The sequence below is a fragment of the Vombatus ursinus genome, unplaced genomic scaffold (genome assembly GCF_900497805.2).
Source record: "Vombatus ursinus unplaced genomic scaffold, bare-nosed wombat genome assembly UNPS02014771.1, whole genome shotgun sequence".
Taxonomy (NCBI): Eukaryota; Metazoa; Chordata; class Mammalia; order Diprotodontia; family Vombatidae; genus Vombatus; species Vombatus ursinus.
The window spans coordinates 219971-238918 of NW_020954549.1; the positions used below are offsets into that span (position 1 = coordinate 219971).

General features: G+C 39.9%; 1 protein-coding gene across 1 annotated transcript in view; it reads left to right on the forward strand.

Moving 5' to 3' along the window:
* Window positions 1–18948, forward strand: part of LRCH2 (leucine rich repeats and calponin homology domain containing 2) — a 94147-nt gene that overhangs the window by 61213 nt on the left and 13986 nt on the right. The window contains 4 exon segments of the mRNA XM_027863303.1: window positions 4377–4484; window positions 12064–12132; window positions 15705–15753; window positions 15833–15949. Of these exon segments, the coding sequence (XP_027719104.1) occupies window positions 4377–4484; window positions 12064–12132; window positions 15705–15753; window positions 15833–15949 (343 nt within the window).

Genomic DNA, 18948 nt, shown 5'->3' on the forward strand with positions numbered 1-18948 from the left:
CCTCTCTCTCCCCCCCTCTCTTTCTCTCTCGCTCTCTCTTTCTTGCTCTCTCTCTCTCTCTCTCTCTCTCTCTCTTGCTCTCTCGCTCTCTCTCGCTCTCTCTCTCTCCCTCTCTCTCTCTCTCTCTTTTGCTCTCTTGCTCTCCCTCTCTCTCGCTCTCTCTCGCTCTCCCTCTGTCTCGCTCTCTCTCTTGCTCTCTCGCTCTCCCTCTCTCTTGCTCTCTCTCTTGCTCTCTCTGTCTCTCTCTCTCTCTGTCATATCTCATCAACTCTATTGGGTTCAGTGATCTCTATGCAGATTATTCCCAGATCCACGTATCCATCCCCAATCTCCTGATCACCAGTTCCACCTCACTAATTGCCTATTTGGATGTCCTGAAAGTGTCTCGAGGCAGCTCTTGGCACAGTGGCTTGACTTAGAGACAAGAAGACATGAATTCAAATCCTACCTTAGATACTAGCATGTGACCCTGAGCAAGTCAGTCAACCTTGGGCTGCCTCATTTTCCTTGTCTGTAAAATGAGAATGGTCATAGCACTTACCTCCCAGGGTTATTGTGAGGATAAAATGAGATAATATTTGTAAAGCATTTTGCAAACCTTAAAGCACTACATAAATGCTTCTGTTATTATTATTTATTTCAAATCTAGCATTCCAAAACAAAACTTATCATCTTTTCATCTCAAACCTGCTACATTCTGAACTTCCTTGTTTCTGTTATGGACACCACCATCATTCTGGTCACCCGGGTTTGCAAGTGATGTCATCCTCAACTCCTCACTCACCTCTTCCCACACATGCAATAAATTGCCAGATCACCTCATTTCTTTCTCTGCAACATCTGTGCTCTCCATTCACACAGCCATTGCCCCAGTCCATGTCCTCATCATTGCTTGTCTGAACTCTACAAAAACTTCCTCATTGGTGACCTGGCTGCAAGTCTCTCTCTGCTGTAGCTGAGAAAATGATTTTCCGAAAGTGTGGGTTGAGTGATATCATCTCTGAACTCGGTAAACTCCAGGGTTTCCTTTTTATCCTTGGGATCAAATAGCAGCCTCACTGTCTGGCATTTCAAATTCTTTCTGTTCTTTTTATGCATCACTCACCTTCACCGTCTCACCTCCATAACACTTCCATCTCATGATTCTGCTTTTTGCAAGGGCTCTCTGTCCCCCAGGTCTAGAGTGCTCATCCTCGTCCTCTCTGGATTCCTTCAAGACTGCTCAAATGCTACTTTCTGCAGGAAGCCTTCCCTCTGTAAAGGTTAAAGCTAACTGTTATTTATTAATAATAGCAATTATCAGTAATTACTTTATCATACATTTATGGTTTTAATAATTAACAGCAGTTGCTAATTATTAATGACATTTATTATTAATGACATTACTTATCCCCAAATGCAGTGATTATTCATTATTAGTAATAATATTGTATTAATTATACTGTATTAATTAGAATAATCATTACCAAATATTTTAATGTTTATTCATAATTTTATTTCTAAATAATTTATTATATATTAATACTGCTTATTAGCAGTAACCTTTATTAATCATATACCATGTCAATATTCATTTTACGATACTTTATTATTTATGACAATTTAATAAAATAGTTATTTAAATTAATTCTTTAAAGGGGAAGAGAGCTGCTGCTGTCTATTTTGGCCTTTCCTTTCTGTTCCTGGGCTTAGCATATTGCTTGGTAGAAAACAAGCATTTAATAAGGGCTTGGTGAGCTATTGACTAATAGCTGACTTGTCATGATGCTTCACTGGGTTAATTTCTTTGATCTTCACAATAGTCCTGCAACTGGGGTAGAGCAGGTGGTGGTGTCCTCATTTTGCAAATGGAGAAACTGATACAAAGGCGAGATTAAGTGGCTCCCACAAGGTGTTCACATGAACTGCTTAGACTTGGAAGAGATGTTTGAAGATCATGTAGTCGAAACCCCACCTTTTCCAAATAAGGAAACTGAGGCCCCAGGAGTGGAAATGATGATGTTAAAGCCAAGACTAGGTAGAATCAAGGTCTCCTGACTTAGTGTGGGACTCTTTCTGCTAAAACCACACTGATTTTCAGTCATTTTAAATGTTTTTCTTTTGCTATTTTTAATTAAATTGCATGTGTTCTCTATCAACTGTCATCCATGAATTGAGACAGATGGACTAGAGGACCCTCTGTGGCCCCTTCTGTTCTTAATTTACGATCCTATTATTCTTTGAATTTAAGATTAACAAAAAAAAAAAAGGACCAGTTCACCATGGCTTGCTAATCTTCCTACGCGGTTGTGAATTTCGGTTTGATCTGGACCTACCATTTCTTTGGAGTGTAGAGACCTTAACTGTTGTAGATTGGCAGCTGTTCTGAAGTTTTGAGTGTGAAAGAATTGCCTGGCACACCAAGGGGTGATGCTGTCAGTCTGCGGCACAGGCAGACCTTGAATCCAAGTCTTCCAGACTCTGAGGCTGGCTCTGTGTTCTGTGCCCTTTAAAGAGGTGGTCGTGACCATTGTGTCTGGCTGTTGCTTTAACTGATTTCCAATACTCAAAAAATTTGTGGAGGAAAGACCTTTGAAACCCAACAAAGCATATTTCTCTGTCTTCCCACACTTGCCTTTTTCAGTTGAAGATATCACCATCCTTCCTGGCACCAAGTCTTGGAGTCATACTTGACCTTTTCCTCTCTTTGACACTTCCCATAGGCCATCAATTGCAATAGCCTGCTGATTTTCCCTTCTCACCATCTTTTGCCTTTGTCCCTTCTGTCTACTCATGCAGCCACCACTTGAGTCTAGGCCCTAATCATGTCTTCTGTTGCAGGTAGCCTCCTTGTCGCTCTTCCTGTCTGCAGTCACACCCTTCTACAACCCATCTAGCAGCACACAGTTGCCAAAAATAATGATCCTAAAGCACAAGTCTAGCCACGTGTAAGCCTGCCTTAAGAATTTGCAGCAGCTCCCTGTTGCATCGACAACGAATATTTACTTGCAGCTTGGTACTTAATTGTCAGGCCTCATCCTGCTTTTCCAGGATAATTTCACATTGTCCCTCTTGTGTGCTCTATATTTCATCCAAATGGACCTGCTTGCTGTTCTCTGCATTTGGCACTCCATTTCCTGTTTCCATGTCTTTGTACAGGCTGTTCCGCCTGTCTGGAGTGTGCCCTTTCCTCACCTCCAGCTCATAGAATCCTTAGCTTGAAGGTTCAAATCGGATGCCACCTCCTGTAGGTACTCGTTCCCGACCCTCTTAAAGTGTTAGTATTCTTTGCCCTCTTAGAGTATCCTGTATTTCTTATCCCATGTGTATATATCTATATCTATAGCTATATCCATAGATAGCTATGTATATGTATATATAATTAGTATTCTTTGCCTTCTCATAGTATCTTATATTTCTTTATCCTGTGTATATCTATATATTTGTAGATATATATATATATATATATGTATATATATCTCCATATATGTAGGTATGTTACATCCCCTCAGTAGAGGGCCTGTTAAGAGCCTTTAGAGGAGGGACAATTTTTCAGTTTGCCTGGTTCAGTGCCTTGCAAAGTCGTGTTGGATTGAATGTCTTGGTCTTAAGCTCCAGAGGGAGCTATTAGTGACTTGCAAGGAGGAGGTATTAGATAGGTCTCCTCATGTTGCAGTTTGGTCCACTCAAGGTTTTAAGGTGTTGCTAACTCCTTCTTGAATGAGCTTTTCTGTGGTCATGATAGCTGGAGATGGAAGGAGGGGGTCATCCTTTTTTTGCCTGGTTAAAATCCTTTGTCCTTTGTAAATAGTATAAATGGCATTTTGATTTGATTCTACCTCTCTTGAAAGTTTTGCCAATCTTATTTGAAATTTATTCTTGGCATTTCTTTTAGTTTTGAAACCTTCTGTTTTTATTTTGGTCACCTCTTTTTTTGTCTAACAGAAATAAGTAATTGATGAATGAAGTTTTTCTTCGATCATGTAGGAATTTTTATAGTGCTCCAGCTATTTCAGTTACTTAATATGGAAGCTTCAAGTGTTTCTTGCTCACAGTTGGAGTGAGGGCTTTGGAAATGTATGTGATTGACTACTGCCCAATTCCTGTGGCCATTCACTTGTTACACATTTGTGGAAGTTACAACCCCATACTGTAAGTTGATGGCCGGTACTGCCTTTAAATAGACAGCAGGTGACATTTCAGATTGAGGCTTACTAGCCTGGAAGCTCTATGAGAGCCCATTCAATTTAGAATGTTCAGAGCACAGACATTAGAATGTAAGCGTTCTTAGTTTGTAAGAAAGTAAAATGGCCTTTGTTTCTAAAAGTTGGTTGAGTGGATAGCCTCTTTTACCTTGGTATGCATTTGGGAATAACAACATTTGTCTCCCCTTTCAGGATTCAGAAAGAGCAGTTGCTTGCAGAGGAAGAGGATGATGATTTGAAGGAAGTTACAGATTTAAGGAAAATAGCTGCTCAGTTATTGCAGCAGGAGCAGAAGAACAGGTATTCATTGCAGTAATCAGATTTAAGTAGGAAGGTTACTTGGTCATTAAACAGATTATTAAAAGTTAAAGTATATTAGATTTACAGTAAACGGTAGAGCCCTTTTGGGGAATTTTCAAGGGACTAAGTACTAAAAATGCAGTGGGAAATATTTAGGCGAATGTATGCTTGTGTGTGTGTGTGTGTGTGTGTGTGTGTGTGTGTGTGTGTGTGTGTGTGTGTGTGTGTGTAATTACAGCTTAGAAATGTGAATGTATCTTAAGAGGAAAACTTTGTAGGCAGGAATTTAAAAATAATCTTTAGTATATTTCAGATTCCTTGGTGACTTCTTTTCCCTAAGTAATAAATTATAAACATACACACAAATCGTATGTGTCAATGTTTAAATATGTGTGTATATGTATTTGTACATATATATGATGTCCCCAAAGTCTTAGTGTTGTTTTAAGCTTTATTTCAGAAGCATAAATTCTACAAACTTACCCAAAACATCATTTGAAAGTTTCAGTATTTAAATGTCATTTACACTTTAGTTTTGTGAACTTTGAGTGATCAAGTTTTAATTCGAAGGAATACACTGTCACCATGCGTCGCATCTGTGACAGGTTATGACGTTTTCTCAGATCGGTAGATCTGTAGTTCAAAGTTTGAAAATCAGCTTGAGCAACATATTGGCCAAGGTTAGATTCTAATAAGAAACTGAGCAGTATTTCAAACGTTAAAATGACTAACTTTCCAAACATTGATTTTTTGTAACTTTGGAGCATTTATTCTTCTGAAGTTATTAAAGCTTAAGCCTGCACAAAACTTAGAACACCCCTCTGCGAGTGTGTGTGTCTTAGCATATACACAGACCTGTATATGTATACATATATATACACACACACATATATATACACACATATACACACGGACACATAAACATCTTGTTTATATGCATGTTTGGATATTAGATAGAAGACATTTAATAATTGTGTGTATGCTTAAAATAAATACTTGAATAGTTACGATGTGCCTTTAAAAGATTTAAAATGAATGTTAGAACTCTTTGGGGCACCTGTGAATTATATAGTTGATGTTGCAGTTGGCTAAAACACTGTGCTAATGAGTTGAAGCTGATAGGTTCCCGTTGCTCTGTTTCATGGCCATAGACCATGGGCAGCCTTAGGTCACAAGGAGCCCCAAAGGCCTGGGAGTATGAATCAGTGCAAATCCTTCCTCATCACTGGGGAGAAGGAGTGAAATCCCCTTCCTTGCTGAGGTTAGGCTAGTCAGAGCATCTTTTTATTCAAAGAAATTACATGTTGCAGGTGGCCACATAGTGATGAAAAGTGGTAACAGGAAATCACTGACATCTTAAGATTTTTAATGGTGCGAATGTGGAACAAACATGATTATTGGGCTCTTGTCTCCTGTTAGGAGTGCAGCACAGTGATTCTCAAAGCAACAGTGTTTTTTGTTGTTGATATTTATATTAACATATGAGAGACAGTGTTGCATAGTGGACGGAGATCCAGCATTGAAGCCAGGAATGCCTGGCTTCACGTTTGGCCTTTGACAAATACCAGCTGTGTGACCCTGGGCAAATCACTTAACCTCTCAAGATTAACCTCTCAAGTCACTTAACCTCTCCCTTAGGAAACTCTTTAACATTGTAAGTTTCAGAGGAGCCAATGGGTATCGGTAGGGGAGTTTCCTCACCCGAGAGTTCCCTATACCAATGAAATCACAAGTCCAGTCCCCAAAATGTTACCCGGAAGTGTTTAGTATTTATGCTATTGTGATAATGCCTGACCATAGCCATGGCAAATGGTAACTGTGCACACATGTCAGGGGTCATTGTGATCCTTTATTTACAGATATGCTATTTTAAAAACAAACAAACAAACAAACTTTTGAATAGTCAGTGGATGGCATGCCAATATGCAAAATATGCTTTAGTTTTCTTTTGTGAAAAGGCCTGGACTAAAATAGTAAGATACTTATTAGAATCCTCAATAACTGGCTCATGCCCTTTCTCCATGTTTGATGTGCCTTCCTTCCTTGTGATTCATGTTCTTTGTGCCCTTCATGTCTCCATTTTCTGGGATGCCTTTATTTCTCCATCTCAAATGCTGGGATTACTCTCTACTGGGCTTTCTCTGCACTGGCCACTCCTTAGCTTTTTTCTTAATTTCAGAGGTGAAGATGGTGGTGAGCCCAGTCTTGCCTAGTAAGATGCTACACTACTCCTTGGGCTTAAAGTAGTTTGGTTCCCGTTTTATCTCCCAGCAAGTGGCAAGACAGTTTTGTTTGCTTGTTTTTTTTAAAGTACCAAGGGACTCAAGAATGGGGGGAGGTGAGAATCGTTGCTGACTAAGGAGGCTCAGTGGCAAGGATCGAGACGTCCCCTTGTCAGAGTGCCTTTGAGGGGGAATCTCCCAGGGAACCCTGAGAAGCCCCACTCAGTATTGAGCATTGCAGTAGAAATATCCATAGTGAGTCTTTTTCGAACACGTATCTGTTAATTGATCATTCATCTCTTTCTCCCCACATGAGCTGATGTTTTTATACTCTAGGTGTTATAGGGACTGCATGGTAATTTTATAGTTATTTTTTCCTGGAAATTAATACAAAACCCGCCCCTAGCACAGTGCCCTACACGTGGCAGACCATCAGCATATGCTCAGCATAATTGGAAAATAAGTCAGAGTTTATAGACCTCCTTATTCAAAAGGAACCTTTGTTTGACAAACAGCCATTTAAAAGAAATGACATAGGCTACTTGCAAGATGACTGGAAAAGTTATTTTCTTTTTTTCTTTGATACTTCTTATATTAAATTTCCTTATCAGGTATAAAAACATTCAATTATAAGGTCTTTTCAGATCTCTTTTACTAAATGTTGAAAGCGAATTATGCTATTTTCTAACAAGATTCAAAATATTTAAAGGCACTGACAGGCAAAAAACAACCACCTAGTGACATAAGTGAGGAGCCTGGCTAATTTTTCACCATTTATTATGTAATTAGAAGGTTAAATAACATTAAGAGAGGCAATGTGGCAGAGTAGAAAGAGGCCTTTCAGTTAGGAAGATCTTTTTTTAAATCCTGCCTCTGACTCAAGATGGCCGTATGGCCTGGTAAGTCACTGACCTGCTGCTCCTGGCAGCTCTGGATGGATGTCACTGATCCCCAGTGGTTGAGGAAGTTTTTTATACCAATGAAATCACAGGCCCACCCCCCGTAAAAAAAGAGTTAAGTTGTCCAAAGACTTTCGTTAGTGGACAGCATTGAGATGGAGTTCAGGTGATCAGATTTGGAGTCCAGTGCTTTGTCCATTAGATCTTTTCTTTCCTCTACTTCGACTAATCAGCTCTGCCTAAGTTTCTGGTAGGTGCTCATGTTCTTGGCTTCTTCCTGTCCCTTGGATGTCATTGCAGAAACTTAAACTGAGCTTGGTTATTAAAAGCAGATTGTTCTGCAAAGACGTTAATGTAGTCTCTGCCTCCTCCGTCTTCACCCTCTAGAATTTCTGTTTAACCTCCTAGGTTTACCCTGCATGGGTCCAGAGTTATTTTACAGCAGAAATGATCTTAATGACTTTCCAAGGTGCCAACAAACAAACCATAAAAGTTGTAATGGTTTTCTTTTTAGATCTTATTGCATTTGTCCCATTTGTTTTTGTCATCTTCACACTTGATTAGAAATAATTCTTCCCACCAGAGGTTGTCTTTGACTACCACAGTGCATTAACTATTTTTACTTTTTATGTAGGTTACCCTGAATGCTTGTTTAACTGTTCACTTACCACCTGCTTAGTTTATAGTGAAAAATCAAAGTACCATCAGTTTACTGGGGAGGGGAATATTGATGTGGCTAATCCCAAAGGGCACAGAATGCCAAAGATGTTGCTATTAATTGAGGAAGATGTCATAGATGATATTCTTCCAGAAACTCTGTTTTGTTCAGAGTGTGTTTGAAAATTGGACAGCTAGATGGCACAGTGGATAGAGTGCTGGGCCTAGAATCAGGAAGACTCATCTTCATGAATTCAAATTCAGCCTCAGACACTTACTAGCTGTATGACCCTGGGCAAGTCACTTAACCCTGTTTGCCTCAGTTTCCTTTTCTGTAAAATGAGCTGGAGAAGGAAATAGCAAACCACTTCAGTGTCTTTGCCAAGAAAATCCCAATGGGGGGTCATGGAGAGTCAACTGAACAATAACAACAAAATATTTTAAAATTATTTTTCTTTTGTTCTCTGAGCATACCCCTAGTTAGCTGGCTCCTGAAGGCATCCAAAAGGGCCTTGGATAATATGAAGATGGTGGCAGAAAATCAATATTTTTCATTAGACAAACCATTAAGTGGGCGTTTTGTAATTGAATATTAAAGAGTTAGCAGGAAAAGATTTTAAGTGATCAAAATCCGAAGACTTCACCTCCCTTCCAGCCAGCCCATCACAAACCCAAGGGGCATAAAATAGTTTCTGAATTTTCTTCATGGATTGAATTTATGTTGTACTAACTACTTAGGCATAATTTCTTCTAAAAGTACACTTAGTTTTATCCTATATATCTAATCACTTTAAAAAAATTCTCTGCATATTCTAAATTCTTGTTACATCTACTGCTGATCGTATCAAAGTCCATTTGAAACATTGTCCTTGCGTGTATTTGAAACAGTGATTTAAAAAATATTGAATTTGTCCTTGAGAATAATTTGGGTGATTAAGTTCAGCCTTTAAAAGAAATCATTCAGTTTGCAGACATTTTAACCAATCTATTGAAAGTTCTCCAGCCTTCCTCACACTTACCATTATCAGAAAAGTGATATACTGCCTGAGGGTGCTCAGCAAAAGCTGAAATGAGAATGGCAACTGCTGCTTGTCTTTTTGTGTGTTTTTTTTTGAAGCATGCCACCCGTCCCCTTAATTCATTTGATGCTCCTCGCATGTAGACTTGTTGGCTTTCGTTTGCCTGTTTTAAAGGAATGATTTTCATCCATTTGGGTCTGTGCAACACATCATTTCACTTGGCCAGCCTTGTTCCAGGGCATTTTCAATCATGCCAGTTTACTCGATAGCACAGTAATTCTTTTATGTCTCTTACTTTTTTACCATCTCTTTATTTGCTTTTAGATAATATGAAAGTTTTGACTTGTTTTGGAAAGGAGATGGTACGAAGTGTTGTATAAAGTAATTCAAGAATAAAAAACCTGTAACTGAAATTGAGTCACAGACATCAATCACTGATTGAACTTTGCTCATTATGTGAATTGCTGATACAGTGTTGTTTTTGGTTTTGAGTTATAGTGCTTCTCTGCGTAGCTATTTTATGTGGCTTTGACAAGCTCTTGTGAAAGTTTCAATTAGAGGGTCATCGAATTGACTTCTGGCCTGCTACAACTAATCACTCAGTTCTTTCTGCTCTCGAAATCTCTCCACTCTTTCCTTGCTGTACTAATGACTTCCCTGTCCTCTCCCATCAACATCTCCTTGCTTCTTCCGTCTTTGGGTTTGGTTGATGTGCGGGAAATGTGAATACAGACGGAGACCTTTAAGTTCTAGAACATCATTCAGTGAGAAACTCTTCCAGAGGACCAGAGCAGCAGGACGTGCATCAAGGTATCTCAAGTTTGTGAAGTATGTAAGGGTCATTTTTATGCAACCGATTGTGGAAAACTTTTGGCAGTAGGCTTTTGCTTGGAGCTCTTAGCATGTTGAACAGAGTAAGTTATGTTTTCCTGAGAAATTTATTTTTATCTTTCTTTGTTTATATCACCAAATGTCGTGGAGCCTGATTGTATATAACAGCATGAACCGTCAGCTCCAAATCCTAACATTTCTAGAAGAGAATAGAAGTCTGGCTAAGACCCAATAAAGAACACACATATCATGTATGTTTTTGTTTATCTCTGGAAGTAGTCAAACCTATTTGGATATGCGTATACGGTCAGAAGTTTACCTTCTCTACTTAACCATAACTCCCTCCTAACTTTGTTTGGGTCCCAGCTGTGTAGATGGCAATGGATAACAGGACCTTGATTCTCTTTGTATTGTCGCTTAGTAATTGGACAGTATTACCCATTGGAACAATAGCTATTTCTCACTCCCTGATCCTTAGCCTCCAAAATTATAAAAGGGGCATAAGAAGAAAACAAACCCATTTTTCCTCATACAGAGGAGAAGGGAGGCAGCTACTTTCCCATTTTCACGATGAAAGAAAGAGCTCCAAACTAGGAGTTAGGAGAGATTGTGTTGTTTAGTCTTGGGCTGGTTCTACCACTAACTAGCTGTGTGACCTTAGGCAAGTCACTTCTTCATCCTGGGCCTCAATTTCCCTATCTGTAAAACAAGGGGGCGAAGTGATCATAGTGATCATGCTACAATTCTATCATTCTAAATTGACTAAGAGGGCTTTCCTCTGTGAGTTTATGTCAAGGGGATGGCCAACATACGGACTGATTATTGGGCTGCTCTATCACTTACAGTTCGTTATATAAATGGACTACTGTGTTATAGAAATTCTCATTAAGGGATTTCAGAGGTCCTTAAAATTAACGTTTAAATAAATGCAGTTTATCCACAGTTGTTTTGACATCTATGAAATCACTCGGATGTCAACCAGTAAAAACTTGGGAATGTTTGTGAGGGGGTTGCACTTTAAAATGATCTAACTTGGAAATGACTTCCCTGACACCCATCCCCCAACTGGCCCTTGTAGCTTTGTTACCCTGTAAGGATCATCCTCATGTCCTCCCCCTTTTTAGGTCATTGACACCTCAAGACTCTATCTAAAAACTGCAGGTAGTTCTGTTATTGCCTTTCGAATTTGACTTTTCTGAATTCTTGGAGATTTAGCCATCGGATTTCTGCATCACTGAAAGTCCTTGCTGCTTAATAATCATATTGGTACTGGAACAAGGAATTGTAATTTAAGGTAAATTGCTTTAGAGTAAAGGATGCAACAAATAAGCTCCAGGTAGAAACTGTTAGGAAGCCGAAAAGTATTATCAAAGTGATGGTAAAGATTCCGGGATTATCGTTTTCTTCTTTGGACTTTTCCCTGACTATCATTTTATTATCTTAAAAATTTGAAGTGTATAGATTTGTGTTGAGAATTAAGCTTGAGTATGTTAAAGCTGCCATAAATGGTATGACTTCTGAGTTCACTGTCAGCATTTTTGACTGGGTATTGTCTCTTTCTGCTGTCAAATGCATATTCTGTAATTTCCTTTATATTAAAATACGTTCTAAATCAGTCACGCTAGCACCTCAAACATGATTTCTTCTCTTTCTTCGGCTTGGAAAATTGGCTGTCTCAGCTGGAATTGGTAGGTATACATGGGCATCGTGGCTAGGAGATGCTCTGGGTTTAAAAGAGGAGCCTTGTTACAGGAAGAGGTGCATGAAAGGCCCAGTGAGCTCCATTCCTCCTAAACTTGCCACTGTCATTAGGAGCCCCTGTTCTAAATGGTATTTCCAAACTTGTTTCCCAGTAATTTTCTTTTTGGCTTAGTTGTATCTTAAAGATGTTATTGATGAGCTTGTACTCTAATTATTATAAATAAACGTTGATTTCTTGATTTGTTTCTAGGCTTCTTAATCATTCATCTTCAGTAAACCCAAGAAACAGACCTAAGCAAACTGTGGAATTTGAAAAAAGGTATACAACCATGTCAGTGCTTATTTGTTTATGGTTAGTCTGGTTTTTTCTGTTTGCCTATTGCTCAGGGGCAAGCCCAAATGCACAGAAGCTTGTCTGCAGACCTCTGCCGGGAGATGGGCTTTTTGGTCCCAGCAGCTCTCCAAGGCACAGGTAGAGGGAGCCATGCCAAGACGATCTCGGATCCTGGAAGTAGGGAACTGTTGGTTTGCTCTAAGGTGACTTGGGTCCCCGCAGAGAAGTTTGCTTCTAAGTGGTTCACATATTGAGAAGAAAAAGCATGTATGGCATGGACTTGACTAAAATGCTTTGTGATCAAGCAAGACAAAGATAAGGAGACTTAAGTTGTTCTCCTGCTGGGTTTGACTAGATAAATGGTCAGTGCCAGCTTTTCCTCCTCGTGAGCTGTGCTCATTTCTTCATACTTCAGCTGCATACAGAGCTGGATAGTTGGATTTTGACATCACTTGCAGATTCACAAAGCATTTTACATATTTTCTCTCATATGTTCCTCTCTGTGAGGTTGGTATTGTTATTGTTCCTGTTTTACAGATGAAGAAACTGAGGCCAAGAGAGGCTAAATGACTTTTCCAGGGTCACACAGTTAGATAGTGTCTGGAACTTCAGTCTTTCTGACTTTGAGTCCAGCACTCAGAGCACTGTAGGACCACCTAGCTGCCTGCCCTTTTAAATTAGTTCTGCTCAATCCATTTGTCCATGTACATAGTCATAGCGGGCATGACACCATGCAGATGAACGCTGGAAGACCGCACTCATTTCTCGAGAATCTAGGCGGCCATTGAAGCTGTAGCCCTAGGGTTGGACCTCAGGATGTATAACTTAGCAGTTATCTGCTGAGAGGAGAGAGATGAGAAGCATTGGAGATGGGTACAAGTGTTGAGGGCCTTCAGGGCCCAGAATCTGCCCAGTAGTGAAGAGTCACTTAGAAAGGACTGATGTCCCTCCACTCACTGTTCATGCTAAAAATCATCACAAACCAACAGGTGTTCTGTGTTTGGAAGTCTCCAAGAGTTGTTTTCGACTGACAACAGAATTCATTTAAATTTGCTTTTTTTCAATCATTCACATGATAATTTTGAACTTGTATATCATGTCTACATAGTCACAGCGGGGTAGACTGGATGCAAGAATTGTTTGTTTGTTATAAGATAGAAAAGTCACTTGACCTCTGCATTCTCAGTTATCTCTTCTGTAAAAGAAAGGGCTAGGATTTCATCTGCTCATTGATCCAGAGCTGGAAGGTTCTAGCGATCTAGTCCAAGCCTTAGGTCATCCAGATCAATCTTCTGTCTCTGGAGCCAGTGCTCTTTCCACGATAGCTGCTGAATTTGGTCACTTTTAAGGTCACTTCTGGCTTTAAAATCCCATGATATTAACAAAGGAAGAAAAGAATTTTTTGCTGCTTGAAATGAAGTCAATAAAACAAGGCTTGTGTTCTTTGAGAATTTTGAAAATTCATCAATGAGAACAAATGGATCTTTATATTACTTATTTTTTGATAATTTGTATCTAGAACACCTTTTTTTTGTGTCTTGGACCCAGTCTGCTGAAGTCTTTGGACTCCTTTTCAGAATGGTATTTTTACGTACATAAAATAAAATACATAGAAAGACATAAATTATATTGAAATACAATTATTAAAATATTTTTAAAAGTTCCTGGACCCTAGATTAAGAACTCCTGTTGTAGATGAGGAGGGATAAACGTTTATGTAGTTATTATAATTCATCAGGTAGTAAAATTGATTTTATTAGTCCTAGAATTTTCAGAATGCACATAATGGACTTTTTTAGCCATCCTCACTGGTGCCACCATTTGTTTTAATGTGGTTTTGGTCACTGTGGAAGTTTGGCCTTTCTGACTCTCTGCTTTTGGGTTTGATGCTCCTTGCATAGTTTACCAAATGAGATCGGCAAGTGGCCGACTTGCTTGGTGAAGCCAGTTTATGAAGGGACGAGTGTGTAGGGAGACTTTTCCCCCTTACACAGTGACTCTCCATTGTTCCACTGTAGTAACTGGGCATGCCAGGTTACGAGTTACAAACGTTGATATTAAAAAAGCAAAGGGGTGGGTGTGTTCTTAATGCAGACAAGGTGCATACTGCAAGGCATTTTCACACAACTTGGGCTTCTTTGTTAAGTAACCTCCTACTTAAAGTAATAATAATAGCTGGCATTTGTGTAGCTCTTACTATGTGCCAGACTCTGTGCACACATATTATCTCATTCGATCCTCACACAGCCAGGAGAGGTATGTAGGTGCTATTGTGATCCTCATTTTACAGATGAGGAAGATGAGGTAAACAGAGGTGAAGTGACTTGCCCAATGTCATATAGCTATATCAGAGATCTATAAAACTCCCTTTAAAATACCATCTTACAAAGAGCTTGAAGCTATTTTCATTCTTAAAAGGAGGGGAAGGAACCCCCCTTTCCTAAGTTTTCACTTGAGGGCCTAAAGCCCCAGAAGCAAACTTATGGTTTTTATTTTAGCAGCATTTAGACTTAGTATAGTCAGTTATATCTCTTCTCCTCTTTCTTTCAAGATGCTGCGTAAGCAGCAGCTGCATTTTTATTCCCTTCCCTTTTTTCTTTTCCACACTCTTTGAAAGTCTATCCTTTCCTCCCAACCCCACCTCCTCTGGAATGCACACAATACCCTCCTTTTCCTGGAACCCCTCCCTCAAAAAAAAACAAAAACAAACAAACCCTATTCAGCCCTCCCCCTCAACACAAAAGTTTTTTCCCATGGAGAATTTCCTTTAACCAACACATTGTGTCTGAATGCAAAGATTAGGAAATGCAGCCTTGAGTAAAGCCAAAACACTTCAGAAATTCAGTAGAAAAGCAGTCATTCATCTAAATTGATTTACTTGTAGAGCAGTTTAATGATGGACCGATTTAAATTTTCACTTTTTAACTATTTCCTGTAAACAGAGCTGAAATGAACTGTTGTCTTTCATTGTGAGTCTTTACCACTTTTTTCCGTAATAGAATGTTCTCCTGGGGTGTAGAAGTATTTTAACTTCTGTCTCCATCTCCCAAGTGCCTAGAGTAGTACTTGGCATAGGGTTCTTTTTATGAGGGTGTTGGTCAGAAATGGTCCTGTGATTTTATCAATGTAGGGAACCTCCCTCTTATCACTGCAAGTCAACAACTCCTGTGTGATTGATGTTCTTGAAGAGCTGCTGAGGCTTGTCTGTGATTGCTTAGCTTAGCCGGTTCTTCCTGCCTGGCTCTTTGCCTTCCTGCTTTGCCTCTCTGTCTCTCACTGCAGATAACTCTGACTTTATAGATGCTCGCCCACAATGGGGTGATTTCTGTAGAGCATCATTTATTTTGAACTCTTGAGGTTTTATGGCAATACACATTTTACCACGTGAAATAAATGGGTAGGCCTTAGTAAATTTGTCTGAGAATTTATTTAGCAAAAGAAAATTCCTGTAATAAAAATGGTGACTTAATAATGAAACATGTTTTTTTTTTAACCAAATGTATACTTAAAGATGCTTCCAAACAGTTTAACAAATTAAGATATGTTTAATTTTTTAGTGTCTTGGCAGATGAAGTAAATTCTGCATTGTCACCCTTCATGTGGCAGGTAAAGATGAAATTAAAATTGCTGTTGTGTCCTCACTGTGTACTAGTTTACGTAGTTAAAAGGCATTACTTTATTACAGCCTTTAGGAAATCAAAAGGATCCACTTGATGAACAGCAGTGGCCTGAAACACAACCCATAATCTGGCAGAATGAAGAAAGGAGGCGAAGCAAACAAATTAGGAAAGAATATTTCAAGGTATCTGGTTTTTTTAACGTGCTATGTAACTATTATTGTTCATCTTGTCATTTTTATTGTAAATGTAATTGCTTTACAATAGAACTTACTGATAAAATTAAATGTTGCATTATGCAGTATTAATGTGCGATCCAGTAATATCTAACAAAACCTTTAACATTTGTTTTTAAAACTTTGGGTTCCACATTTTCTCCCTTCTTCCCTCCCCACCCACCCTCATTGAGAAGGCAAGCAACTCGATATAGGTTATACATGTGCAGTTACGCAAAAGGCTTCCATAGTAGACATACTGTGAAAACTAACTATATTTCCCTTCATCCTATCCTGCCCCCTGTTTATTCTATTCTCTCTTTTAACCCTGTTCCTCTTCAGAAGTGTTTGCTTCTGATTACCCCCTCCCCCAATCTGCCCTTCCTTCTATTATTCCCCTCCCCCTTATCCCCTTCCCCCCTATTTTCCTATAGGGTAAGATAGATTTCCATACCCAAATGAATGGTTTTGTTTTTTTTTTTTTTTGCTGAGGCAATTGGGATTAAGTGACTTGCCCAGAGTCACACAGCTAGTGAGTGTTATGTGTCTGAGGCTGGATTTGAACTCGGGTCCTCCTCACTCTAGGGCCAGTGCTCTGTCCACTGCACCACCTAGCTGCCCCTTAATAAAATCAAAATAATTTTGAAAATTAGTTATGTCATGATAAGAGAACCACAGTTTACAAACTTTGTATACAGGGCAGATTGAGAATCTTTATTATCATAAGCCAGGGCAGGGAGTGATCACTTGATTAATAGCATTCCGTCATCAGCCACACGAGCTCTGAATAGAATTTCCTACGATTATACAGGCTGTTCTAAAATTCCTAGGGCATTTTAAAGGTGTTAAAACTTAAAAATGCCCTTATAGGACATTCTGCATATAGTGCAGGAAGCAGTCAGTCTTGGTTAGGAGCAGAGCAAGGCAACTTTGTTCTGTTTTTTGGCTACCAAATGGGAAGTGAGGAGCTCTCAGTCTAATGAGAGGGAGAGCACACAAACAAGTAGGTACAAATAAGATACAGACAAGATAAACTGAGGGTAATCTGAGAGGGAAGTGTCTTGTTTGAGGAACATCTAGGAGGCCAGTGTCACTGGAGAGCAGAGTTCTTGGAGGGGCAGATAGGGGCAAGTTTATGAAGGGCTTTAAAAACCAGAGGACTGGGGCAGCTAGGTGGTGCAGTGGACAGAGCACCGGCTCTGGAGTCAGGAGGATCTGAGTTCAAATCTGGCCTCAGACACTTGACACTTACTAGCTATGTGACCCTGGGAAAGTCACTTAACCCCACTGCATAGCCAAAAAAAAAAAAAAAGCAGAGGACTTTCTATTTGATCCCGAAGGTGATAGGGGCCACTGGAGTTTATTGAATGGGAGTGGGAAGTGACATGGTCAGATGTACATTTCAGGAAGATTAATTTGACAGCAGAGTGGATGGACTGGAGTGAGGAGAGACTTGATGCAGGGCATTGCAATAGTCCAGGTGTGAGGTGCTGAGGGCTTGTGACAGAGTGGTGGCAGAATAGGTGACATGTACTTGAGATGTGAAAAAGGTAAAATGAAGAGAACTTGGCATCGAATTGGATATGAAGGATGAGGGCGTGAGAGGTTGAGAGGGATGCTAGGTTAGGAGTCTCTGTGACTGGGAGGATGGCTGGTGCCCTCGACAGTACTCAGGAGGTTAGGAAATTCTGTTTTGCACAGGTTGGGTTTAAGATGATTTCCAGGTGTCCATCAGACACCTGCAGATGTCAGTGGAGTAATTAAATTAGGACTGGATAAGTAGACTTGACAATCATCAGCATAGTGATAATAGCTGAATATGGGGGAGCTGAGATCACTTAAGTGCCATAGTATAGAGGAAGAAGAGAAGAGGACCTGGGTCAGAGCCCTGTGGGACTTCCATGGTTGGGGGCATGACCTGAATGAATATCCAATAAAGGAGACTGAGTCAGAGCAGTCAGATAGGTAAGAGGAGAACCAAGAGATGGCTGTGTCATTAAAACCCAAGAGAGAAAAGGAAGAGGGTGCTTGACAGTGTCAAAGTCTGCAGAGGGGTTAGGAGGGATGCAGATTGAGAAAATTCCATTAGATTGACAATTGGAAGCCCAACTGCAGAGTTAAGAAGAATATGAGATGATAGTAGGTAGAGGTACCCATTACAGATGGCCTTCTCAAGGAGGTTAGCCACAAAAAACGAGGAGGACTATGGTATAATAGTGGAGTTGTTTTTTTTTTTTTTTTTTGAGGATAGGTCCATTAGGGAGAAGGGGAACTACATGGTCAGATCTGTGTTTTAGAAAAATGACTGAAGCTATGTGGAGGATGGATTAGAGAAGGGGGAAATTTGAGGCAGGCAGACTAATAGGGAGCCTCCTTCAGTTGTCCAGGTGAGAGGGCATGAGGACCTGAACTTGAGTTGGGGCCCTAGAATTGAATGGTTAGCAAATGATTAGCTACGTGGAACGAGGGAGAAGAAAGAACTGAGGCTGTAAACCTGGATGAATGGTAGCCTGGTAGTGCCCTAAAGGGTAACATGGAGGTTTGGAGGGAAGTGAGGTGACTTAGAGGAAAGATGATGAGCTTTGTTTTGGACTTGTCTTTGAGATGCATATGGAGCCTTCATTTAAAAATGTCCAAGACTTAGTTTGTGATGGAGGCTTAGCGTTTAGGAGAGATGCTAGGGCTGGGACTGTGTGTCTTGGAGTCATCTGCATAGAGATGATAAAGAGGTCACTAAGAAAGAGAGTTTAGAGAGAGAAAAGAAGAGCGCTTGGGCATGATCTGGGGGTACACCTACCATCAGGAGATGCGATCTGATTGATGATCCAGCTAAGGAAACTGATGTGTAGGAGGAGAACCAAGAGAGAACCAAGAGAGAGCTGGGACAGGAAAACTTAGAGTAGGAAGGGAGGTGAGGAGGGAGGGAGAAAGACAGAGGGAGGGAGGGAGGGAAGGGGAGAGAGAGAGAG